The 25496-nt window shown below is 41.3% G+C and overlaps 2 protein-coding genes and 1 non-coding gene across 3 annotated transcripts; 2 read left to right on the forward strand and 1 right to left on the reverse strand.

Annotated features, from left to right (window-relative positions):
• Window positions 1-2155: 2155 nt before the first annotated feature.
• Window positions 2156-2227, forward strand: trnad-guc (transfer RNA aspartic acid (anticodon GUC)). Its single transcript has one exon. It is a non-coding gene; the product is annotated as a tRNA-Asp (tRNA).
• A 590-nt stretch (window positions 2228-2817) lies between these two features.
• slc13a4 (solute carrier family 13 member 4) lies at window positions 2818-15113 on the forward strand. The gene is made up of 16 exons (XM_076150663.1): window positions 2818-2940; window positions 7072-7200; window positions 8460-8596; window positions 8707-8885; window positions 9167-9230; window positions 9732-9768; window positions 9875-9961; window positions 10076-10260; window positions 12175-12294; window positions 12507-12608; window positions 12906-13007; window positions 13273-13388; window positions 13872-13987; window positions 14296-14457; window positions 14618-14755; window positions 14976-15113. Exons 1-16 carry the CDS (start codon window positions 2818-2820, stop codon window positions 15111-15113), a joined length of 1935 nt encoding a protein of 644 aa, XP_076006778.1.
• Window positions 15114-17221: 2108 nt separating this feature from the next.
• coa6 (cytochrome c oxidase assembly factor 6) lies at window positions 17222-19026 on the reverse strand. Its single transcript, XM_076150199.1, has 3 exons — window positions 18874-19026; window positions 18158-18318; window positions 17222-17881 (listed from the first exon to the last, which is right to left on the reverse strand). Exons 2-3 carry the CDS (start codon window positions 18299-18301, stop codon window positions 17783-17785), a joined length of 243 nt encoding a protein of 80 aa, XP_076006314.1. The 5' UTR covers window positions 18302-18318; window positions 18874-19026; the 3' UTR covers window positions 17222-17782.
• Between the last annotated feature and the right edge of the window lie 6470 nt (window positions 19027-25496).

Consider the following 25496-nt stretch of genomic DNA (forward strand, 5'->3'; position numbering starts at 1 on the left):
AACCAATAGCATAACTTGACAATGAAAACATCCAACATCCAAGTCAAATTTTTTTTTTAAAAGCAATAAAAACAAAAGACAGCCGAAGCAACAATACTGAACAAAATAATGTGCAAGATGATAAAACCGTTTGACTATATTTCTTTCATTATTAATTACTGCACCCAAATAAAAATATTTAGAACTATTTATGTATACTCATACTCTGGCATAGTATACAGCACCATCTAGTGGTTATCTGGTGCTATTACAGTTCCACTTTGACCTAGAAAATAATCAGTCTGTGATGTTTAATATGCTAACAAATCAAGGCTTAAACAGCAATAGATTAAAAAATGAGATCTGGAAAATTTAGATACTTTATATATTTGTTGAACGAAATAATCTGTTCCACATAAAAAAGACACACCCTTCAAACTGCATACCACTAACTTGTCATAAAGATGTTTGAAACAAATGTTATTGGGGTTTTTAAAAGTTATTATTATATGGGTACATTGCTTGTGTGAAACATATGTATAATCAAATAGATTTAGCATTGATTTTAATTAAAGAAAGAGGTTTTGCAAGAATGAGCTCACATCAATTGTGTTTAGTAAGGGAGAGTCAGGGAGACAGAATGAAAGAACTCATACATTGATAGATTAGACCAGCAAACTGTTACTATCATCAACATCCTCATCCTCATTATGAAATGATTATGATTACGGTGTTTTTTTGTAAGGTAGAATCTCAGCTGTATTTTCCCATGACATTATACAATAAATTGTGGTAAATCTCCCTTTCTTACTTTCTTCAGATTTCCATAATTCCTCTTATTCCACTGCACTCGTATCCTCACACATCAGAGCATTTTGTGTGGATAATCCCTTTAAATCTCTCCTTCCTTTGATTAAGTAGCTGGGCTTTTGTTTCCTGAAGGAGAAACTAACTAATCCTTGTTACACAAAGGAATAGTTGTTTGTTTGGTGTGTTCAAATGCTGTATACAATGTGAGTCTGTGAATGTGTGTTTCTTTATCCTGGTGTGTTGAAGGTCTTTTGTAACTTCTGTCTGAGGCCTGGCAGAAAACAGGGTCACTTTATGGACCAGTAGCTGAGTCAAACTTTTAATAAAGGGCCAAGATATGATGGGGAGATGATCGGTCCCTCTTTCAACAAGCGTTAATAATGAGTAAAAACTCAAACTGTGGGCTCGAAATACTGATGATAAAGGGAGAAATTACGGTGTTGTATTAACCTGTGCACTGCGTTTTTGTTGTCTTGAGAAATAATCTCAGATTGGAGGTGTTTATGAGTATTAACTTTGAATATCCTAATTCAACAAATTGAGAGAATTTCTCAAAAATCCTGCCATAAATTGTAAAGCCTTATAAGTTATTATAACAAGCTTCAGATCTAAAAGTCGTGTAGACATGTAAAACAGGAGAACAAACACTTAACATAACTGAACATAACACTCAACAACATATGTTGAAGTTGCTGCCAAATTGGGTTGCTTTTATTTCTGGTGGGACATTTTTTGTGCTTGCAGCGATACACTGAATCCTGTAGAGGGCAGTGTGTCAATACAGGACAGTTCACTGCCTTCTTCACTGGGGCGTCAAAATTAAAAATTCGGACGTTGCTCACTTGCTAAATGTCATATGAAAATATTTGAAGTCCTCCCACTTACACTAAAGTGAAAATATTAATATTTATTATTCTCAGTTTCGTTGCTATGCTTTCCTTCGCTAAGTTGGACAGTTAAGTCACAATTTAAGAGACTTTTAGATTCTGATAGAAGATTGTTACCCTGCTACGTTATGTAACTACGTCATATGTGTGCCATAAGTTAAGAAGATATGATGCACACTATCCAAAATATGTGGTGTATGATTGCTATTAGAACATGAAATGATAAAACTAAAGAACTAAAATAAACAATAACATGGAAAACATTATGCAAAACGTATAGTAGAAAACTTTCAGAGAACCTTGCCACACGTTCCCTCGTTAGTATAGTGGAAAGTATCTCCGCCTGTCACGCGGAAGAAAGCTGTAGAATAACAGTCGGCTTCGGGTTGGAAAGACAGAGGAAGAAAACAAATCCACTAACATGAAAACCGTCATACAAGCGGTATATAAAGAATTTCAGGCTTAAGTATCACATGGCCTCCTCGTTAGTATAGTGGACAGTATCTCCGCCTGTCACGCGGAAGACCGGGGTTCGATTCCCCGACGGGGAGTAACATTTTGCATTTATCACGCTTTCTTTTCTAAACCGCTTTTATTTCACTAGGTTTGTACAAAATGGTTTGCGAAGTCTTCTATACGAGCGAGTTGAAAATTGTATGGCCTCGACTGTTCGTGTTAAAAGTTAACGAACACGCACGTTCACACTTAGGCACACTTAGGCCCGCCTGTAAACTTTACTCTACTCTGATAGGTCCAGACGGAATCCGTGGGCGGAGCCAGGTCATGACTCATTAGCATACCTATCTCTCCTCATAAATGCACCCGCAGCCACTCACCTGATTCACCAAACAGCATCAAACAGGCCGAAGACAGAGGGTTTATGTTTTTGTCGAAGTGCGTGGAATGAGAGCCAGAAGAAACGCAGCAGCAAATTTAGGGCTCACACTCACCTGCAAGAGCGACGGAAGGACCCGGTCACCGTCCAAGCTACAACTTTACGCGCTTCATTACACCGTGGAACGCTTTCCCTGCAGCTCTCCGGGGTCGGTCTTGGTTTTGTGACTTCCCCCTGTCAGATTTTGGCTTTTACACCCGCTTGTGCAGAGATCTGGCCGATTTAACCCAAAGCCCCGGGTCACCCATGAGGCTGGAGGCCGCAGCCAGGATGGATGTGTTCAGGAAGCTTTGGAGAGCGAGGAAGCTGATCCTGGTGGTGCTCATCCCGCTGTCCCTGCTCCCCTTACCGCTCATCCATCCCACCAGCGTGAGTAAAAGAAAATATATCATTATACTCATATAATATTAATATTATTGTAATAAATTGTATTATTATTATTAAATTGTGAACATGGTAGACTTTTATCAAAATCACTATCAATTATTATATATTAGAGTAGATCTAACATTGCATAAATAAAGGCAGAATGACTTATTGTGAGATTATAATGGTAAATTGACTGTATATATGTGTGTATAGGGATTTTATCAAAAGCACTTTACATTCACCCATTCATACACTGACAGCAAGGTGCCAACCTGCACATCAATAAAATGTCTTAGTAAATTACACATAGGTTAATATATTACCCCTGCATATATGCAACATAAAGCAACTTTTTTCAGTACCATAGACCCCAAAATTACAGCATAGCCAAAACAAAATACCATAGGTACACTTATACTGTATGATATGAGTGTTGTTTTATTGCTGTAAGTAAGCATTAAATATATACATCACATTCAGTTTGTCATATGGTGCAGCAAAGTCAAATTAGGTCATTCAGTTGTAGTAAATACCTACAGTAATAAACAAAACATCCGCTTGTGCTGTTGTTGATGTTGTTGAGGCTCCTGGCTGCTGGTGGTGGTGGTAGCGGCTGCAGAGTCCGGATTGGATTTTGGTGTGTGCATGTGTATGTGTGTGAAAGAGAGAGAGAGAGAGAGAGAGAGAGAGAGAGAGGGGAGTGAGCGATTCAGTCAAAAGACACACTGTCTGTTTTTAAAGAATTCTGATCCAGCTGTCCTGTTCATCAGCTGAGTGGTGTGTGTACAGAGGAGATGTCGCGATATGTTGATGAGCTGGAGACCAGAGCCCTGCCAAAAAGCAAAAAACATGAGAAAGAGGGTGTTTGGGGGTAATTGAAGTTCACCCTTCTTGATTTTTCAGTGAATGGCATTGCACAGCAGGAGAACTGGGGTTATTAATATTAATATCCCAGCCATGTTATGACTGCAAAACTCAACTTTGGCAATGCTTTAATGTGCAAAAATCTAATTCTGCTTTCCCTTCCTGCAACACCACTGTGCATTCTGAGTCCAAACGTATTGCCGCTCTAAGGTGCCCATGACATGAAAGATGTTGGCCAAAAGTCTGCTGAAGTAAAGGACTAATCATCAGTGCTGTTCAGGATCTGAGGAAGGACAAAAAAAATTACACAAAGAGAAAAGAGAGAAAATCCAAGCAATTAGGTTATATAATCAATCTACCTCCATGACCCACGTGTCGTTCTTATGACAACAGGGACCCCAAACTGCTTAAGAATGTGACAGGGGTCAGTGTGTGTGTATGTGTGTGTTTGGAGTGGCACTGTGTCCATGTGTCCAGCTGCAGCAGAACAGAACATCTGCTGGATGCCATCAGGCCTCAGCAGGTGGGAAAAGAGAGTGTGTGTGCATGTGTGTGTGTGAGAGAGAGAGAGAGAGAGAGAAGCCAGTGATACACAATGCTGATTGCCGAACAATATTAATGTGCTGTTCCACTTTGTAGCCCCACAATTTGTTAAAAGCAGGATGGTCACCCAAAACAGCGCAAAGTTGTTATTTAGGCTAATTCCTGCCTAATTTGATGCATGGCCTGAAAATAACATGATGGTGCCTTCAGGTACTGCTGAAAATGACCAAATTCAACATGATTGACACAAAAAGTGGGTAAAATAACACAGAAAGTCGAGGTTTCTCCTGAATATTGTGCCACTGTGTATAAGCTGAAACAAGATGTTAATTTTACAGTAGAGTGTGTGTACTCTCTTTCTCTATGTGTTATCTATCAGTTTGAAAGGCCACTTAGTGTTTTGGTGATTGGCTCAGTTTGTAACAGGCTACTTTAAAGAGCAGCTTTGACCTGATCTGCCCATCACGACCCATTGTGTGTTTAGTTCTATTTCCACAAGCTGCTCAGAGATAACAGTGATCTGAAGATGCAATCAATCAATAAGATTCTGTGAACTGCTCTGACAAGAATTCTCCTGTCAGCTGTTTGAGGAAACTTCATTTGACTGAAGTTAAACAGTCATGAAGATTGAGTCACAACCTATGTAAAAGTCAGTAGCTGAATTAAAATAACCCTTAACAATGGCAGGGGAAATGGGGTTTTTAAACTTGTGCTGGTGCCAAAAAGTGATGATTTATGTTTTGGTCCTCACATTGCCCCGTGGTGGATACACTGCAGTATTTAATGCTTAAGATTGATGTAAAATAGGTTATGCGTGTGTGCAAAAATCACCCAGGTAGTGAAATAGATTCTGCAAATTCACACACACATACACACACGCTGTCTATTTCACCTCAGGCTCTCCAGCTTCACATTCTTTTGCAGCCTCTTACAAGGTGAACTTTTGCCTACATAAAAAGCAAATCAGCACATTTTCATCCTCGCCACAAACGCTGTTGGGAATCAGTCATCCCATAATTCCCTTTTAAATTGCAACTGTTTGGTGACATTTCTTTAGATAAACGGACCTCATCTCAAACTGCATCTTAAATGGTACAAAACACTCGAAAGAAGGCTGAAGCACCCTCTTTTTGACTGACCCTTGCATTCCTGCTTCAGAACAAACTGCAAAAATATTGACATTTGCTCCCTGACACGTCTCATTTTTTATCTCAAGAAAGTCGCAATTAAGCAACCTAGTGATGCCTGTTTTGCAGCTCACCAAGCATTTCAACACCAAAGTTACAAAACATGGCATAGGAAGAGATTGGAGTGCAGAAGAAGTTGCCTTTGTGATTAACTGAGATCAATAATCAATCATTGGTAACTGCTGAATCAGACAAGATTTATTCTTCAGCAAACGCCATCGCCTCTTAATTACCCTTCCTCTGTCCTTTTCAGCCCAAATGGGCCAGTTCCTTGATGACCTCATGTTTCCTGAGACTGAATTGATCTGACACTGATAATCATGTTGATTAGAACAGTTGTTAATCAAAGGGAAAGATACCAGTAAGAAGATACCAGTAATCTATTGATCAAGACCTGTCAGGCCACAATCACTGCAAAGTGACTCATTTCTTACATTGTGATAGGAGGAAGCAGGGAGGGCTCCTGAAAGTTGTAGAAGTCAGCTTGTGGCCAAAGGGTTGCAAGTTCATACCCAGACTGGCAGGAGAAATCAGGGTGGCTGAGGTGAATGAGAAGCAGTAGAAGGCTGTAATGACATCCATAACTAGTGAAAAAGGTTTTGCTTAATGCCAAAATGGAAGCAAAACCTGGCACAATATACCCAATCACATAAAGGTAGATATTATGTAGATATGACCTGAGGGCAGAGGTCATCATGTGAGAATGCATTCAGTGCCTGTTTGACTTCATTGATTAACTAACAAACTATTAGCCGAGTACAATAATGACAATTATGTCAAGGTTTGATATGAACAGGAGCTCCAGTCCGCCCATGAGTGACCGGGATGCAATTATAGAATTTATAGACAATTATCGGATTTAAGGTTATTAATAAAGTTAACAAAGGTGACAAGATTCCCTTTTCTTTTATTCAGTTAAAACGCATGTCACTAAGCCTGTTGTTGTTGTGTTAGAGCAGCATTAAAGGCTGGTATGTTGATATCATATAACAAGAACCAGATTAATGCAACAACATCAACGTGTGTGTGTGTGTGTGTGTGTGTGTGTGTGTGTGTGTGTGTGTGTGTGTGTGCAGCCTAGTGGGATTCTGAGTATGAACCCCACTCCCCCCCGTCCCAACAACACTCCACTCCACAGGACGTAAACACACCGTACTACTCTGGCTTGTAATATTCAAACATTGTCTTTTTGTGTGTGTGTGCCTTCAGTACTAACAATGGCTTGATTTTGCTCAATGAGTTTAGCAATGCTGTAATAAGGGGAAGTATTAAGTGGATGATCATGTTTTTTTGCACATTAAAGCATAGGAAGGACTGGGAAATATAAAAATAGTGCGCTAAATTCAAATAACACATACATCTGACTCACAGAATGAAGGGCTTATATATATAACATATATTCCTTTGAATTACAGGGGAACGCTTTCCTTGTTTTATTACTCTGGATATCTGTGTATTTTCATGATTCAGTTACTGTATATACATATGTTTACCTATGCATTGCTAGCATGATGACACTTTGTTTTTCCCACTGTAGGAGGCATGCTGCGCGTACGTGCTGATGGTGACGGCGGTGTACTGGGTGTCAGAGGCCGTTCCCTTGGGTGCCGCTGCTCTGGTTCCCGCCTTCCTCTACCCGCTGTTCGGGGTGCTCAAGTCCAGTGAGGTGAGTGACTGTTTGGGGGAAAGTTCACAAGTTCTTGAAAAGCTTTTTTTGTTGTCAAAGGCACTCATGTTTTGGTTTTATCACTCTACTGTAGTGTTACTGTAAAATTCCAGAGAGAATTACTGTGGCATTAATGTATGGAGGGGAAACTACGGCTTTGAAAATGTCTAAGTGTGCTAAACTCGGTCTGAAAGTTGAAAGGGTTGTGAAAGCCGACTTAAGGGCTTAACGGTAAAGCAGAGAAACTGCGGAAATGCTGTGAAGGCAGGGAAAATCTGGTGTTTAGGCTGCTGTAGAGGTGGATATTCATTGGATCAAGATCAGTAAGAATATGGGTGAAAGGCCTTCAGACTGCTTCACTGTACAGAGTTTAGCTACAACTCAGACAAGACTAGATACGATATAGTTTATACAATGTAGTGGCTTTTAGATTACTTGTATTTGGTTTATAATTCTTCAATATGATTTCCCACAGTCAAAGCCAACATTGTCAGTGTTAACGCATCTGCCTGTCAGAGGTGTCGGCACAGGTTTTCTTTTATCAGCGATGACTCTGTGGTGCGTGTAGAAGACCCCATTAACCCAAAGACCCCATTAACCTGGTGCACAGTGTCATTATCCCACACACATGCCTCATCACACCTAACCACACATACAAACCCACACACACCTCATATTACTATATGGACTCCATGTTGTTATTCTCATTGCAATGAAAACACTTCGGCCCACCCTCAACTTGGAACCATTGTACACACTGAGTGAAAGCGACTCCTCCCACCTAATACCACTCTTGTCTGTTTCAATCGCGCAAATGGGTCAGTTCCTCTGTTCGAACTTCTCCTATTTTTCCTTATCTTCAGACTACTCCCAAGTGTTGGGTTTTGCGTATTGCATTCAGTAATTTGATTATTTGGATGGAAAGGATGATGGTCTTATGAATTTTCTTCTTGTAGTCACAATTTTTAATGGAGGAAAGAAAACGAGGCAGGTTGTAGGTGAGAGGTGAGGAAACGGCTTACACAATGCCAGAAGGACATGAACCCAGTAATCGAGAAGTGGAGCAGTAGATAAAGAGGAATAAAAATGGAAAACTGTAAGCGTTGATCCAAACAGAGGAGGGTGAAGTAGGGAAGCGGGTGAAAGAGGGAAAAGCATAGTCATGAAAACTCTCCCTCTTTCCTCAAATCTCATTTTCCCTGTCCTTTTTATTTTCCATTTCCATCTTTTAAAGTGTGTTTGGCTATGTGTGTTTTCAGGTTGCAGCAGAGTACTGCAAAGACACCACCCTGCTGCTGATGGGTGTCATCTGCCTGGCAGCCTCCATAGAAAAGTGGAACCTGCACAAACGCATTGCTCTGCGCATGGTGATGATCGCTGGAGCCAAACCTGGCATGTGAGCATTGCACACACAGACAACTACACACACACACACACACACACACACGCACACACACACATAGACTTAGACTTTAGAAATAAATATACCTTGTCTCTGTTGTCCAGGTTGGTGCTGGGCTTCATGTGCTGCACAGTGTTTCTGTCCATGTGGCTCAGCAACACATCCACCACGGCCATGGTGATGCCCATAGCCGAGGCCGTCTTGCAGCAGCTCATCTGCACCGGCCTGGCAGACGCGCAGGATGACTCTGAAGAAACGGCAGACGCCCCTGAGGATAACAGAGGTATGGACACTAAAAATAACATGTACCATCAGAAAACCTCCATATGCATTCATTCATGCAAAAAATGTCCTTGATCCACTGCTGGATCTGGATGGGGACCAACATGTGTTCAGTCCTGATCAATGCCCTACAGTTTCATGAAAAAAATTGGTTCAGAATTGTTAAGTAATTCTACTAACAGACAAAAAAAAAACTTAAATCACAATGTAAAGCGTCTCAAAACTCAATGTGTTACACAAACAGATCTGTTGCAGTGTGTTGACATCTGTTTTTGTCTTCAGCTGTTTCAGACAAAGAGGAGAACCTGGACAAAAACCAGTTAGAGATGATGTATCGCAATGACAGGTATGCTCTCTGTTCGATTGTGTTATTGTGATTATGACTCCACTCTCCTTTGAATATAAATACATTTACATTCTTTACTGTGATTAAGGTGAATATGTGAATGACTGGACTGACAGAATTCTGTTGCTGAATGCATACAATCTGTTCCTTACTGGCATATGAGAGAAAAAATGTGAAGGAACTAATTATGACACAATGGATCCTTCCCATGCTAGTAAAATGATACATCAATAAGTATAATGGCTTAATGACATTGATTTATGTTGTGCTTTATTCGCATGGCCTCACCATCACCATAAACAACTGCTTCATTGCCTAAATAAGACTATAACTGATTAGACTATCATCACTATTATGATTTTTGTTGGTGGAATGGCACAAGCCGACGTGAGCCCTGTGACATAGAGCATCCTGGGGGATTTTGAAAAATGTCTCCCCTTAACCTCTATCATTCTCTTTCTTTTGATAATGATAATTGATTTTTCCCTTTATTTTCCACAGCAGCTCCAACAAACAGGAGCTCTCCACACTAATGGAGGTGAGTTCTTTGTGAGTGTGTATTGGTGTGTGTGTGTGAATGTGTGTGTTAGACAGCAGTTCATACCCAGAGCAGCCACATAAGTGAAGTCTCTTTTCTTCCCCAGGTACAGAGTGGGGACATCAACAGTGTGGCTCTTAACACAGATTCCAGCCAAATAGTTGTGAAGCACACCAACGGGCATTTGCCAGAGGTTGGAAACTCACGCACAGAAAACACTCCATAAGTAGTAGCTGCCATGCAGAAATCTCATCTGACTATGTAAAAACTTGATTTAAATCTTTCTCTGTCTCTCTTTCTGCCCTAGGTTGCCATCCAAGTCCCAAGTGTGAAGGAGGTGAAAACCAGGAGAAACTCTCAGTATCCCACCAAGAGGGATCACATGATCTGCAAATGCCTGACGCTCAGCATCACCTACGCCGCCACCATCGGAGGGCTGATCACCATCACCGGCACCTCGACCAACCTCATCTTTGCCGAGCAGTTTAACAAGTAGGCGCACACACACACACACACACACATTCTATAGTGTCATGGGGGTCATATGTGGCTTGCTGAGCCCTCAGCAGAGAAACGGTGGAACTAGCAGTGCCAAAGACTGTGAACATACAGGCAGAGTAAAGCAGCACAGGACATCAACATAACCTCCATTTTGGCTAATTTATCATCCCAGGTTGATTTCTTCACCGCTTTTGTCCTTATAAAAGAACCCATATTAAGTCAGTGTCATAAGGGCACAGAAGGTTTGGGATGTAATTGGTCTCAAGAGTCCAAACAGAGCCGCTTTCCTCCAGCCGCAGTCGCTAAGTCCCGCAGAATGGCCTCCTTCATGTTGCAGCTTGTTGGACAAAGGTCGGGGTGCGATTCCGTTTGTTTGTGTTTGTGGTATTTGTCGCTGGAGAAGAATAACCTACACACTTTATAACAGGAAACATTGCACTTTGGCAGACCTTCACTGGAACCCAGAAACCATCCCGTTGCATCATCACTCCTTTTGCAATTGCGGGATTTAAATTGGTGACTTTCTGACAACACCACAACAACACAGGTTTAATTTATTGTATGTAAAAATATTTAAAAAAATTGAACATTTATGGTGAGTGATTTATATTCACAATGTACCACCAAGTACAAAAATAGCCTGAGGTCAACCAATTCCTTGGCACACAGGTATGTTGTGTGTGTCTGTGTGTGTGTTTGTGTCTGTGTGTGTGTGTGTTTGGGCCAGTCTGTCAGACTTGTTGTTGTGTGCAGCAAGTCCATGCTGGTTAGGACATGGCCAAGCGATCAACTTGACCTCAATGCTCCCCGATACCAGTACACACTCAGACACATGGGGGAATGTAGACACAGACGTGCACACACCTGCAAGCATTTTGGAATTGATGTAATTATCCTTGGATCTATTTTATATTGAGTCACACTGCTGTACCTACCCTCTTTCTCAAGTCCCTTTTGGGTTGGGCCTCTTTTGAATTTTTTCTAATTAACTGGTGTTCTAGCAAAACTGGAATTTTTATTTCCTTCATCTATACATTTTATCTTTCACTGTTCTCTGGGGATAGATCAATAATGACGAATGGCCCCTGAAACATCACCTTTCGCCGGCTTAAGTGTCCATATAGTGCTGTACTCACTGAAGCACATCTGAGCTCACAGGCTTGTGCTCACATACTGTAGGTTTGAATGACGCAATAGTGGGTACAAAGAATAAGCCTGTCGGTTACATTTCCTTCACACACTTGTTTCTTACTGTGCACCAACTCATCATTTGTCACCGAGTCAGTCAGTACACTATAGATACACACCACACTACACTTTTCTGTACTGTGATTAAGGCTAAAATGTGGAGTAAGCCATGTACGTGGATGGAATTAATGGATTCCATTGCTCGCTGAATATAAATGACTTGTTGATTAATCGGCTTGAGAGGAAGTACACCGGGTGCACCGAAACACGTGCTCAGAATGCTGTCGACGATTGTGTGCTGGCGCAGTGTTTACACACTTGAAGTGCACCAATGTCCATTCATGATGATTAAAAAAAAAATCTATTCATTGCCTTCTGTCCTCTTTAAAGGGGATATATATACATTTCTGTGTTCTTGTTTTTCATTTAAGCAATGCTTTAATGTGCCAAAAGAGCATTGATCTACTTCTACTCCCCTTTCCCTGCAGTACTGCCATGCACACATCTTGCTTCCTGTTTTGCTTCTTTCTTTGAGGAGAATTAGCATGTTTGAAGTGTTGTTTTCTGTCACCACGAGAAACCCTGAAACCTTCATGCTCTGATTTCCCTGGATGAACAGCGCCCTCTTCCTCTTTTCTAATGTAAAGATACCTTGCAGATTTCCATAGAAACGTGACCCAGTGGCTCAAACTTCCCTCTCTGCCTCTTTCTTGCTAGTCGATATCCAGATGCAAAGGTGATAAACTTCGGCACGTGGTTCGTCTTCAGCTTCCCCATTGCCATCATCATGCTGGTCCTCACCTGGCTGTGGCTGCACTGCCTCTTCCTTGGCTACAAGTGAGTTTCTCCCTGTGTGTGTTGTTTCCACCAATAACTCAGTGTGAAGCAGTGATAGCTTAAAGCTTCTTTTAACTGCATGTTATCATTACTGCCTTATGATAATCCTTGGGTCTGTGAGCCATGGCGCCTTTGGGCATCCTGTGGCTGCAGTTTGCGTGTGGCAGTTCACCATGAGGATGATGTTGATGTTGTTGTCGTGGTATGATCAGTTTCAGGGAAACGTGCTCTCTGAGTAAGAAACGCAGAACCAAGAGAGAGATGCTGTCTGAGAGGAGGATCCAGGAGGAGTATGCAAAACTGGGGCCCATCAGGTAAGTGTGTTTGTGTGTGGTTTCCCTCAAATGGCATAACACTATAATTCACACATTTCTTCTATTAATCTTTGCATTCACTGCAGTGCCCCCTGCAGCAGCAATACATACAGAAGGGAGGACAGATTAATAGATGCTTCTATGCTTCTATTGAGTGGTTATGAATCATAAATAACTAACTCAGAGTGTACTGTATGTGCATCTCTGCCACCAACTTTGAAATTATGTTGTGCCATGTTATCATCATGTAATTATTGCTCACGGAGCACACATGGTTTCTGTTTGTGTGTATCACAGCTATCCAGAGGTGGTAACCGGTGTTTTCTTCATCCTGATGACTCTGCTGTGGTTCACCAGAGAGCCCGGTTTCGTGCCCGGCTGGACGTCGCTCTTTGAGAAGTACGTAGCTGTGCAACACACTACCGCAAATCAAGGCATTCTGGCCAGCCAAATTACAGGTTTTTGTAATCAAACATGCAGCCAGTGATCAGCGGCTTTAGCCAGTGGAGTGTGGCAATAGGAAATACATAAACACACATTGTCATATGCAGACAGACATGCACACACTCTTGCACACACTCTTGCAGTGTCTTACACAAATACTAATTCTAATATTCACATTAATTCATTTTGTATGGTGTAACCTTTGTTCTCTGTCTTTTAGGAAAGGCTACAGAACCGACGCAACTGTGTCGGTCCTATTAGGCTTTCTGCTCTTCCTCATTCCTGCCCGCCGGCCCTTCTCCTCATCCTCCTGCTGTGAAGACACAGGTCAGAGCAGTGCACTTTGTATATATTGTAACAGTTTGATCTATCTTCCTGGAGAAAATATATATCTTATTCCTCATGCAGCTCTGAGCGGTCTGTGTTTCAACAAGCCCCTGTTTATGTTAACAGTCGCTGTATATTGAGTTATTGCCTTTAAGGTGCAATGGGTCAAACAAAGCCCAGTTTAACAACAAACCAGTTAGATAGTTGGCGGTGGGGTCAGAAAATCCAGGGTGTCTTGGCTATGAGTGATCGTGCTCCTGATGAACTCTGAAATTTCATAAAAATTAACCATTATGTATGGGCACAGCAAACACTGTGAAAGTATCTTCCCTTGTGGAGTTGCTGTTTCATGTAGCTACACAAACAGTTCATTTCGACCGTCCAGTGGTGCTCTTGGCATTACAGCCCAACTACTCACCCCGAGGCCTGGAATCAAGAGAGGTGACCTCTATGCTGATGTATTTTCCTGTGCTTTTCAACCATCAGATAAAGATTCAGAGTCTGATCCACTCGCTCCCATGATCACGTGGAAGGATTTCCAGAGGCTGATGCCATGGGAGATTGTTGTACTGGTGGGAGGAGGCTATGCACTGGCTGCCGGCTGCAAGGTACAAGTGTGTTTTAGTATATCTGTAACTGCTGTTTTGAGTGGTTGACATGCAACAGGTGCTTTCCTTGATAGAAAGTGTGGCCTGTTGTCTTTCTGTAAGGTTTGCACAGACCTGTGCAAGGTTTGTCTTGGTCTTTGTTCGAAACTATTATTATTTGTTGCCTACGCAACTTCCAATGAAATCAATAAATAACTTTAGACTTCTGCTAAAGCTGCTGGGAGGATGGTGAAGATGTGACTGTTGCACGGCATGGTCAATTAGATTCTAGATTGTTGTATGTGCTATAATACTTTGTGTGTGTGTAGGTTTCAGGCCTGTCGGTTTGGATTGGCAGACAGCTGGAGCCCATGAGCGGTCTCCCTCCCTGGGCCGTCACCCTGCTGGCCTGCCTTTTGGTGTCTGCAGTCACAGAGTTTGCCTCCAACCCGGCAACTCTCACGGTGTTCCTGCCCATACTGTCTGCTTTGGTATGAAACACACACTCCTATACACACACGTCCTCATTGACTCTCACTTAATGGTGCTGTGCCAATGCCTTACCATGTCCTCAATCGATCTCCCTTCTTTGCTTTGCCCTCCCACTCTGTCTGTCCTTTGTCCATCCTCCTCATCTCTCCCTGCCTCCAGTCAGAAACTCTGCAGATCAACCCCCTGCATACTTTGATCCCCTCCACCATGTGTGTGTCATTTGGGGTCATGCTTCCAGTGGGGAACCCCCCCAACGCCATCGTCTTCAGTTACGGCCACTTGCAGATCAGCGACATGGTACGACACACGCAATGATACACAAAGTCACAACAAAACGCGCTTGCTTTTCCTGCACCTGCAGCATCAAAAGGCTTGCGAGTACAGTGTGTCAAAGGTCTGTTATGTAACCAGGAATGACAAAAGAGATGAATGACATTTATTTACTCAACAAAAAAACGTAAAGCACGACTTTAACTTGTTTATCTGAACTCCTTCTCTTCCTCTTCATTGTGTCCAGGTGAAAGCGGGATTTGGGGTGAACCTGATCGGCGTGGCGGTGGTGATGTTGGCCATCACCACCTGGGGCGTTCCCCTCTTTAACCTCAACGAGTTCCCAGTTTGGGCACTGGCCAGAAATGCCACTGGGAGCTTATAACCAATGAGGGGTGGCAGGCGGCAAGAATCAGCGAGAGACAAAAAGCTAGAAAAAAAGAGAGAGATTGTGTTTGTGTTTTTTATGGAAAGACAATGATAACATGAGGTATGGTTTCAAGAGGATGGCCGTGCTCTGAGTGAAGCCCTTACTTGAGATGACCATCTGTAGACTGGACCTGAAGGGTAATGGACAGAGGCAAGGAAGATGAGAGTTAAGAGAGAAAGAGAAGGACCTATTACCTGCTGCTTAGTTATAAGATTAGAGTTGTATTTTTGTTGACTATAAGAAAGCTTATGCAATGTTCCCACAGCAGTTGGTGCTGTGACTGCTTTATTTTCCACAATGTTTGCGAAGAACACACAATGCCTTTCTCAAGGTGTCCACTGGGGGAAGCTGTTTATTTTTCCACAAACCAAGCCTACAGGAAGATTTTCATTCACTTCAATGCGTTTATCAATGATCCAGAACTAGGATTTTATTCTCTTGACTTAATTACTTTAATGCAATTACACGGTAGAGTTGGCCGCTGAACGGCTTTGCTTTTTTTTTTTTTACATTCTTTTCACTAGAAAACAAAACCTGAAAGAAGAGAATGACACAAACCTCTATGGAGGCTACAGGTTCTGGAATAAGAGAACTCATCAGTGATGGTGGAGGTTCATGCTCCATCTATTGGCTGCTGGTTTAACATGCAATCGTGAACATTTTGCGACATTTTTGCAACCAAAGGTGTAGAGATGACTTGAAATTTTTAAGATAGGAACCGTTAATCCCCAGGTTTTTAGATGGTGCCTGATGTGACCAGTGTGATTTTAACCTTCCTGCCTTCTTGTGTGTATGAGACAATATTTGAATCATACTAACTTGTGATCACCAACCAGCACATGACACTGGAGTTATGTCTTGATGTATCAGTTAGATGCACTGTAGCTGTTGTGTGAAGGAGATTCCTGTATCAATGCAACTGCTGCATATGTATAATAAGGAGCTTCTAATCAAAATGATTAGAGCAGAATCCAAGCCTTTCTAGTACTGTATGAGGTCATGAGTGACTACAAATCTGACAGATAAAACTGTTAATAGCTGCTACGTGCGTTGTTCGGTCAAATCAAGACCATATCTGAAGTTTTGGAGGGTGATTTTCAACTAATTCTGTTGTGACATTCATGTATCATGTATCATTCTGAGCACCTTGCTTTATCATTTTAACAGCTACTGCAGGAATTGACTTTTGTTAGTGCCTTGCTGCTACCCATCATCATTTGAGTATCAAGATTGTAAACTAGAACCTAAAATGAGATGGGATGTTGATTTTAATCTACTCCAATGCTTTGTTCCATTTTGGAAAGCGACTCCTACAATGAAAGGATAAAGTTCAGTTTGTTTAGCAGGGCACATTTGGTGAGTGATTGGAGGGCTTAGATGATGGGTTAGTGCCTTGTGAAGATTCAAATCTCATTAACAGCATCATTCTGCAACTGCAGGGCTTTGTCCCTTGAGACAACGTTAAATTAAGTTCCTTGTTAAGCAACACCTTTTTTTGGTAAACTGTTAAGATGTCCCCTTGGAAGTATTTTACTACTGGCATGTCAAAGCACAACAAAAGCTCAGTTTAGAAGATGCAGAGGGGCACAGAACCTTAAACTTTCTAAAAACATTTGAAGGCCTAAAGCATGTAAGGGAGCACAGGCAGGTGAGCACAGTTGGGTTTTCTGTACGGCTATCAAATCATGATAGTTGCTGGATGGTGGTCAAAAGGTTTACATATAACTTTCACTGTACTGTGCAAAAATGTAACAGTGTTTTATATTTTTACACAAAATTCTTAATGGACATGGCTTTTTATATCTCATTATACGAGCGTAGACCTTAACACAGAATCAGAAACATATATATGTTTTTTTTTGGTAATTTATTCAGCTCAACTGAAGTTTTCACACATCTTGGTGGTGTATCAGGAGTGACCACTTGTAAATACACACAGATTTTGTAATATAAACATATCTACATTTCAAATGAGCTGTCATATTCATGTTCCATAATGTCCATTTATTCATATGCAACTCAACCATGGCGAAGGTGATAGTTGAAAGAAATAAAACTAGGAAAACATTGACTGAGTTTCATTTATTTTGAAATATCAAGACACAACTGACACACTGAATCAATAAATATTGACAACTTATCAATTAGCAAAGCATTTATCAAGCATCCTGGTATCATTTGATGAATTTGGTTGCGAAGACCAAGACATGAGACAGATCTGAACGGGGGAAATGTTCACCTGACCTAATCAGCATCTTCCAGATCAAACCCATTCAGACAGGGAGTGCAAGATGCTGGAAAAAAAACACAGCCAAAGAAAACCTTTGACCGTGTTACATGGTGAGTGTGGACATGATGCAGAGAGATGTGATTTTACAGTGGGGAAAAAACATCAATCTGTCCAAGAGAAGCATTTGATGTTTTCTCTTAAAATGTTGTTTTCCTTCATCCTCTGACCGGCCCGGATGGCTATTATGAGCCAAGTGACTATAGCTGAAGAAAGACGATTTCGTTCTGACAAAAAGACACACTTTCTATACATAAATTAGAATCCACTCTGTTCAACCGCCGCATTTCCTGTTCTGAAAGAGGCTCACAGTTGTTCACAGTCTGTTGTCCAGTCTTTAGGAGGGCTGTCGGGGGCCTTCAGCAGGGTTAAACCCTTCTGTCTCCATCCTCGCTTTGTATTTAAGGAAGTCTCTCCTCTTGCTGAAGTACTTCACCTGTTCAGGAAGATCGAAAACATGAGCAACACCACCGCACATGTCTAAGACTCAGCCAGATGCTATGGCCATGTAAAAAGTGTGGTTGATGTCTGATTGACGTCTGGGATCATAAATTTTACACATACAAAAGCAAAAAACACCCAACTAGCTCCTTCCTTAATCACGTGGTTTAAACCTGCACTTTTATTATTAGAACATTACACCCACATTTCCAGATTATCCAGGTCCCCATACCTCACTGACCCCAAAGGTAAAAAGTGAGGGACATTTTACCCATTGTGCAGGACATTTTGCCTCAAATTCACTCTGGAAGTTCTGGCAGGATGAAGCATTGTCATTGTTGTCATCCAGACATTTCCAGAGCAGATCCCTGGCATCCCAGCAGACCTTTCTCTCTGCTGAGTTAGGAGCCGTCATCGCTGTTTTACTCTGTTCTAGAGTTATCAAAAAAGGGGCAAAAATCAAGTTAACTAACTGGAAGTAGCTGCTCACATCTGACCAGGTGGGCAAACTGCTATTACAGACCCACTACACTATGAAAATGAATGCTTTTATCCTTCAGATTCACTGTTCACACTTCAGGTTACTGTTTAATAGTAGTGTTTGATACTAATGCAACAAAGAGTCATTTTCATTCATTCATAATTTTCGGATAAAAAGTTGCCGCAGTCAAAATGGAAACCTTGAAATCGTTTGTGTAGTGGAATACTTAATTAATAAAATAGTAAACAAACCTAGTAAACATGACGCTGTAAGCAGCATTTTCTGGTTGCTTTCATAAACTAGACCAGGCTTACTGCATCAAGAAAATCCCTCATATAACTGAGTTAAAGCACAACATTATTGTTTTTGATATTTACATAATTTCAAGCCTAAAGCGACTATATCTATATCTACTGTTTTATTCCGTTTCACATTCATTTACAATAATCAGCTACAGCAAAATGAGGCGAATGTAGATCACATCACCATTTAGTTCGTTAACTCACCTGCCTCTAGCGTCTCCTATCACTCCATAAAACCAGACAAATCCCCGTAATGTCGCTACAACTTTGACGTTGATATCATGTGTTTTCTTATTGCATTGACAAGTCGTGAAGGACGCCGAGAAGCATTTCCTTGTCGCTTCGTGATGACGTTACAGCGCGCCAAACTGAAGTGACCAGCTGATGGCGCAGTTTATTTACAAATGCAGCCCAAAAGTTAAACGTCCGTGAAAATGACTGAAAATGGCTTTGTTTGGTTTCGTTAGGTTGGCCTGAAAAACTAATAAGGTATGTTAAAGCCGCCTTTGATGGTATGAAATAACTTCTCCTCGAAAAGGGGGTTTAGTCGCACAAAAAAACAAAAAAGTAGTGCCTGTACAAAATTGTGTTATTTAATTATTATGTATTTTCACTGTATGTTCTCTTTATCTGTTTTGTACGACAGGAAGGTTTTTTGTTTTTTTAGAATTTACACAAACACTGTTACATGGAAGAGCTCCTGGTTAATATTAATATATTTAAAACGGGGCGTAAATGTGACATGGCTCTTTGAGAAACAATTTTCCACTTTCAATGTTGGGCTCAGAACTTATCAGTCAGTCCTCATAAGGGCTTAATCCTGTGTGCCTGCTACTGGATATGTGGTTGTATTTTGTTGAATTGTAAAAACCTGTTGTGTGTTTTGTGTAGAAGTCTTATTGTTTAGAGTGCTTGTCTCACCAAGGTGCGTGTGTGTGTTGTGTTTAGTTTGGTATTGAGAATAAATAAAAATGTGTGTTCATTAAAAATCTCTCTCTCACTCTCTCTCTCAGCCAGTGTATTGGAGTGTTGGCTTCAATGGTTGCCATGGTGCCCAGCAGCAATCCATCTCTCTTCGTGTGCTTCTGGGGTCTGAAAGGAATAAAAACAACCACTCTGGTGAGCACAGGCGAGTTGCTCTCCTGCTTCTGAGAAAAGTAGGTGTTTGGTGACGAGGGTGTGTGTGTGAGTGAGAGAGAGAGTGAGTGTGTGTGTGTGTGTGTGTGTGTGTGTGTGTGTGTGTGTGTGTGTGTGTGTGTGTGTGTGTTTGAGACAAGAATGTGTATCTCAAGCTGCTTCAGAGACAGATTCATTCACTATTTATGTGACACGCCACTTACTGACCCCACTTCAACTTTGTTTCCTCCACTGTGCTGGAATGTTTTTGTTGAATATATGAAAGTGTGTACCGGTGTGACAATTAGGGACTGAAATCTGTCGAAAATATATTTCATTTCTCACTGGAACAGACAGAACAGAGGCACACTCTAATTTACTGCTGTGATTTTAGTGTTTTGTCAAAAACATCACAGATTTAAACAACTATTGCTTTAAAGAGTATTTTTAATGACATATCGACGAACGACCAAAAACAAGATTACTGTTTCTGTTTTGAAGTTTCTCAAAATGTTTGTAGCAATGGATTTTGCTTTGATCACATCCTGGAGTAGAGTTAAAACATCAAACATTAATTTTTGGGACCTAAAAGAATCCCAAGAGACCTTTTAACATCACTGATCCATTCTAATCTTTAGATCTAAACCTAGCTGAAGGATCGACTCCTGTATTAAATTACTTCATCTTCATTTCTGATTTTAAAATGGGGAAAAACCCACTGATTTAATATTGACAATGTGTAGGTTTCAAGCTCCATTGTCTACTGAGCTCTTATTCTTTACAAAACTTTCAGGACATAATGAAAACAACCTGGTAGAGACTTTTTTGCCACCTTTATTGAGACCAATTCCTGGATTTTAGGATATCAGTAAAACTGATAAAAAAAGCTGATGTTGTCTATTAGCAGCCCTCAGAAAAGACACATTGATCCACCTTTCTGTGTGTCTCTCTCTCTGTTTCCCTGTGACTCTAATACATGGAGAGTTCACAGCTGCAGTAGCCCTAAAAATTGAAGTAATTTATTCTTAGATAAATGTAAAGTCTTAAAATTGGTTGTGTTTTAATAATCAGTGTTTGTATGGTACAAGGACGGTGTGTGTGAGGTGAGGAGTGTGTTTGAGCTGAGCCATGTGATCTGTGCTGGTTGAACCTTTAGTATGCCATCTCAGGAAGCTGGGTAAATGTCAGATCACACACGCACACTCACACACACACACACACGCACGCACACACACACACGTATGCATGCAGGGAAAGAGAAGGAGAAACAGACTTGGCTGCAGTCCACTTTGTGCCATTTGGAGAAAACTCATCTGTAATGTCTGGTCGACCTCGTGTGCAAATATCAGTGTATTGACCACTAAATAGAGCAGTTCTTCCCTTTAGAGAGGAGGATGGCAAGAGCTAGAAAAAAGGGATTAAATGGATGAAAGATGCTGTTGCACGACTTATACGCCGTGTTCACCTGTAATGTCTCATCCTTTAGCCAAGTACAGCTGAAAAGCTCAAATCCATCCCAAACCAGCCAAACGCTTTTAACTTTTCATTGCCTTTTGTTTACATGCGTGTGTGTGCGTTTGGATGCATCGCACAAATCTGTCCATATAATTCTCACGTCTTTCTGTTTGCCTTTCCTCTGCCTATTGTTTCCTGTTTAGATTGTCAATAATAAGGTGCTGGTGAGGAGCAAACATGTTAGTAGTAATGACTTATTCTCCTGATGGGGCAAGGTGATACCCAGCACCACATGGTCTGGGGTACTGGTTTCATCTTGAATTTTTGAGTCAGACAGGCATCAGCGACTGTTGGCATCACACACACATCACATACATATTGACCTGTGTTCATCAGCCCAGTGGTGTCCAGGATACTGGACCGGCAGTTGCCACCGCTGGATGTCAATTTCATTGTCCCTTGGAAATGGCATCCACTGTCATGGCAACAGGGGTTTAGGCTGTGGGGAGGCAGTTACAACACACATAGACATAAACACACAAACACCAAATTGACATAGTTATGAGAAAATAAACGGGGCATTTTTGTTCATTTCCTTCCTCCAATCACTGTAAAGCTACAATGGCTTCTTCAATCAAACTGTTTTAGTTTAGCATCATCTGTGGCTCTGATATAGTTTGGGTGGAGAGACAGGCGCGGCAGTAAATGACACAAGTGATCGTCTGATGAGTTGTTGTCCTTGTTGCGCTCACCGAGTGAAGGAGCAGTCGAAAAGAAGAAGAAGGAGAAAGCGAACGCAATCCATAATCCATAGCTGCCACAGCGCTGTTTGTCTGTTTGTTTTTGTTTTGATCTTATTTCGTATTTTTTCATTCCTCTGATGCTACAATCACTGTGTTCTTATTCCATGAGGCAAGTCTGTCTCTCTCAGTCGCTCTCGCTCTCATTCACACACACATACACAAAAAAAACAACAAAACAACTTCCTTCCTCATTCTCTGTCATTCTCTGATGCTACAATCAACCTGTCATTATTCCACAAGCCCCTCTTTCTGACACACACACACACAGAGGCTTTGCCCCTGGATTCACGGTGGCTGAAATTGTAATAGGATATTGTAACAAGGGTCCAAAAAAATGTTGGTCCAACAAGTGAGACAAGGTTCCTGCTTAAATTAAGGAGGATTATCTCTCTTAATTTATGATAATTAATGCAAAGAGAGTAACACAGGCAACATATTATTGTGTGACGGAAGTCTCGCTCTCTCTGTCTCTCTGTCTCTCTGTCTCTCTCTCTCTCTCTCTCTCTCTCTCTCTCTCTCTCTCGCTCTCTCGCTCTCTCTCTGTCTCCCTGTCTCCCCTTTTCTCTCTTTCTGTTTCAAAATTCTTCCACTCTTTGAACTACAAACACATAAAAGCTAACTGACGCAGACCTTTTCTTTCTTTCGTCTTTTCTTTCTTTCTTTCACAAAACACACACATGCAGTCAGATAGATAGGACTCCTGTCGCGCAGTGGTCAACCCTTCCAAATTTCACCACACCACATGCACAAACACACACTGTGGGACAGTCCTGGCTGGGCTTGATCCACATTCCTGTGTCATTATGTGATGCCCCTTCAGTTCACTGGAGCGAAGCCTTCTCAACCCTTTATACAATCTGCAAACACACAAAAACAACTCCCGTCTTGCTTCTTTCTTCGATCTTTCTGTGATGCTCAAATTTAACAACCATTAAAATCACTGTATTCCAGATTTGCTTTCTGCTGGGAAATAAAATGACCCATACTGTGATTCTGTTATCTACTTTGCTGTCATTGTTGCAGTCCTCAATATCTTAATCATGTTTCGTATTTGTAATGCAGTCATGTGAGGTCATGTTATCATATGATGCAAATACAACACAGCTAGTCTCCGTAGGAATATGAAACATAATATGCCTCAGCAATGTTGTGCCCTCATGCAAAAGATGCATTAAAAACACATTTACATACAGTAAAGGCAAAATCTATTTACTGTTCTGCACTCAAAATATAGGCCGTTAAGGCTGTAAAATTTACAAATATCAAAAGGAAAGGTAGTCGTTTTAGAACCATGGCTTTCAGTCTCAAAACAGATAGAATGTTTGAATGAAATATCAAAATGTTTCCCCAAATCGGCAAGTGAAAAAAGTGTGGGCTTGCATGCTTATGTTGAATGGAAAATCTGAATTTAAATGCTGAAAACGGCAAAGCTAAATAAGTAAAAGAATAACATAAAGCCACAGAATGCTGCTTATAGGGCACATTTCAACTTCTTCACCTTTTGGGGGTTTAACTTCAGAGCCAACACAAAGTAATCCTTGTGATGTAATAGAGGTCAATTGCCACGGCTGTTCACATCGGTCAATACTTTATACAGTTATTTTGACCAATAGACTGCTTTTGATGTTTAAACCGGTTTGCAGTTGTCTGCCCCTGACCAATCTTACACTGTATTGCTGAAATATTGTAACCTTACTTAAGTAATACTGTATATTCAGAATAAACTCAATGCTGTGTGCCACAAACACCCAGTTCTATCATGCTATATAGATTATTAAAATAAATTAAAAACTTGCTCTACACTGCACAACACACCACATTTCCCTGTAGTAATGTGATAGAATCAGTGCCTCGGTAATTTCAATTAGGGGCGGTGGGCGGCGCGCACACACAGACACACAGTCTCTCTTTGCCACATAAACCCACGTGAGTGCGCGCATCTAATCAGCCAGCCAGCACCAGCGACCCCCAAAGCAGACTAAGTGGAACCGAACCGAACCGAACCGAGTCGAGACGCACCGAGTCGAGTTTAGTTTCGCCCCGCACGGCACAGAGGCAGCAGAGGAGGAGGAGGAGGAAGAGAGGGGGGGGTACGATGCCCGAGTAGCGCATCTTTACGCACTCGATCCGCGTCCGAGTCTCCGCGTCTTCTAGCGCCACATTCTGCCTCGTTACAGGTCGCTTCTGACCGCCGGGATCATGGAGACGTTACGGACCAATATTTTCATCTGCCACCTCCTCCTTCTCAGCCATATAGGTAAGAAAAAGGACAGATCTTACTGACTGTGGCTGACATGTGATGCTGTTCCAGGCTGTGTTAATAGATTGACGTTTTATTCTCTCACATCTCACATTCCAGATTGTGCTTAAAATCGACAATGTGACAAAAAATACGAATGCATACCTGTAGATGTATGTATGTAGTATTTCAGGCACGGAATTTTGTCTGCGAAACAACCTACCTGTAAATATCTCTACCCACTCAATTTTTGTTCCAAGTGAATCCCATCTGCAGTGCATGCACGCACTTTCTGTCTTCGGTTTGAGCATATTGAAACGATTTCCTTACACACACTTGTGTTTCGTGCAGCATACCTTTCCAAAATACTTGTTTTGGGCAATATCTCACAGCATTGGGAGAACTTACCGCACATGTACCGATCGATAAAGGCGTGCAGCCCAAATGGTGGCTGCAGTAGTAAGCTCCTGATTTGCTGAAGTGAAGGAAGATTTGTGGTACTTAATCGTGAGTGTAGTGACCTCATTGATCCATGCATGAAAGATCATCCACACATCTAATATAAATAATTATCATACTTAATCAAATCAGTGAACAAATCAATATACTTGGACATGTGGCACTGTCGTAAGATCAACAGCTATTGGTTTACTGTAATGAGTAGTATTTGTTTTTTTATTTAGTTTGGCTGCTTAATTTATCAGTTTATCTTAATTGATCAAAACTCAATAAATTGTCAGCAGAGCAGTCCAACAAGTTAAGTTGTTACTGCCCAAGCTACAGGTGGGCAAGAGAAACCTCTGCCCTCAACATTTCTTATTTTTAATTGGTTGCTTGTATCTAACACAAAGTGGTATTGCTGAAGGTACTATATGTACCATAAACCTTTCATAAATTCCACCATCTGCTGTCAATTTAGCTCAGTTTTGGCTGGAAGAACAGCGCCCCCCACCTGTTTCTGCTTTAAAACATTGCAGCATGATTCCCTCAAAGTCTAACCTGTTGGTTCACAATGTAAAATGCAGATTGGAGACCACTGATAGTTGTCTTGACAATATAATACATTATTCCTAATTTCGCCAGAGATCCTTGCAATATCTGACAATTCCAGATTCCAGATCAGACACACTCACTGAGAGAATGTTCTGCTAGATATTGCAATGTTTGACATCTCTATTCTTTATCTTGAACCTTGAACAATCGCAGTTTGAAAG

Source organism: Genypterus blacodes, unplaced genomic scaffold (assembly GCF_046128005.1).
Source record: "Genypterus blacodes isolate CSIRO-AG114 ecotype Tasmania unplaced genomic scaffold, CSIRO-AGI_Gbla_v1 ptg000007l_1, whole genome shotgun sequence".
NCBI lineage: Eukaryota > Metazoa > Chordata > Actinopteri > Ophidiiformes > Ophidiidae > Genypterus > Genypterus blacodes.

Bases quoted from the DNA above. Each gene is read 5' to 3' on its own strand.
- slc13a4 (XM_076150663.1), top strand. From the start codon at position 2,818: ATGAGGCTGGAGGCCGCAGCCAGGATGGATGTGTTCAGGAAGCTTTGG. The intron at 13,389-13,871 runs GTGCACTTTGTA...CATCAGATAAAG, and splicing joins TGAAGACACAGGTCAGAGCA to ATTCAGAGTCTGATCCACTC. The intron at 14,458-14,617 runs GTATGAAACACA...CCCTGCCTCCAG, and splicing joins TGCCCATACTGTCTGCTTTG to TCAGAAACTCTGCAGATCAA.
- coa6 (XM_076150199.1), bottom strand. From the start codon at position 18,301: ATGACGGCTCCTAACTCAGCAGAGAGAAAGGTCTGCTGGGATGCCAGG. The intron at 17,882-18,157 runs GTAAAATGTCCC...CTTCCTGAACAG, and splicing joins CAAAATGTCCTGCACAATGG to GTGAAGTACTTCAGCAAGAG.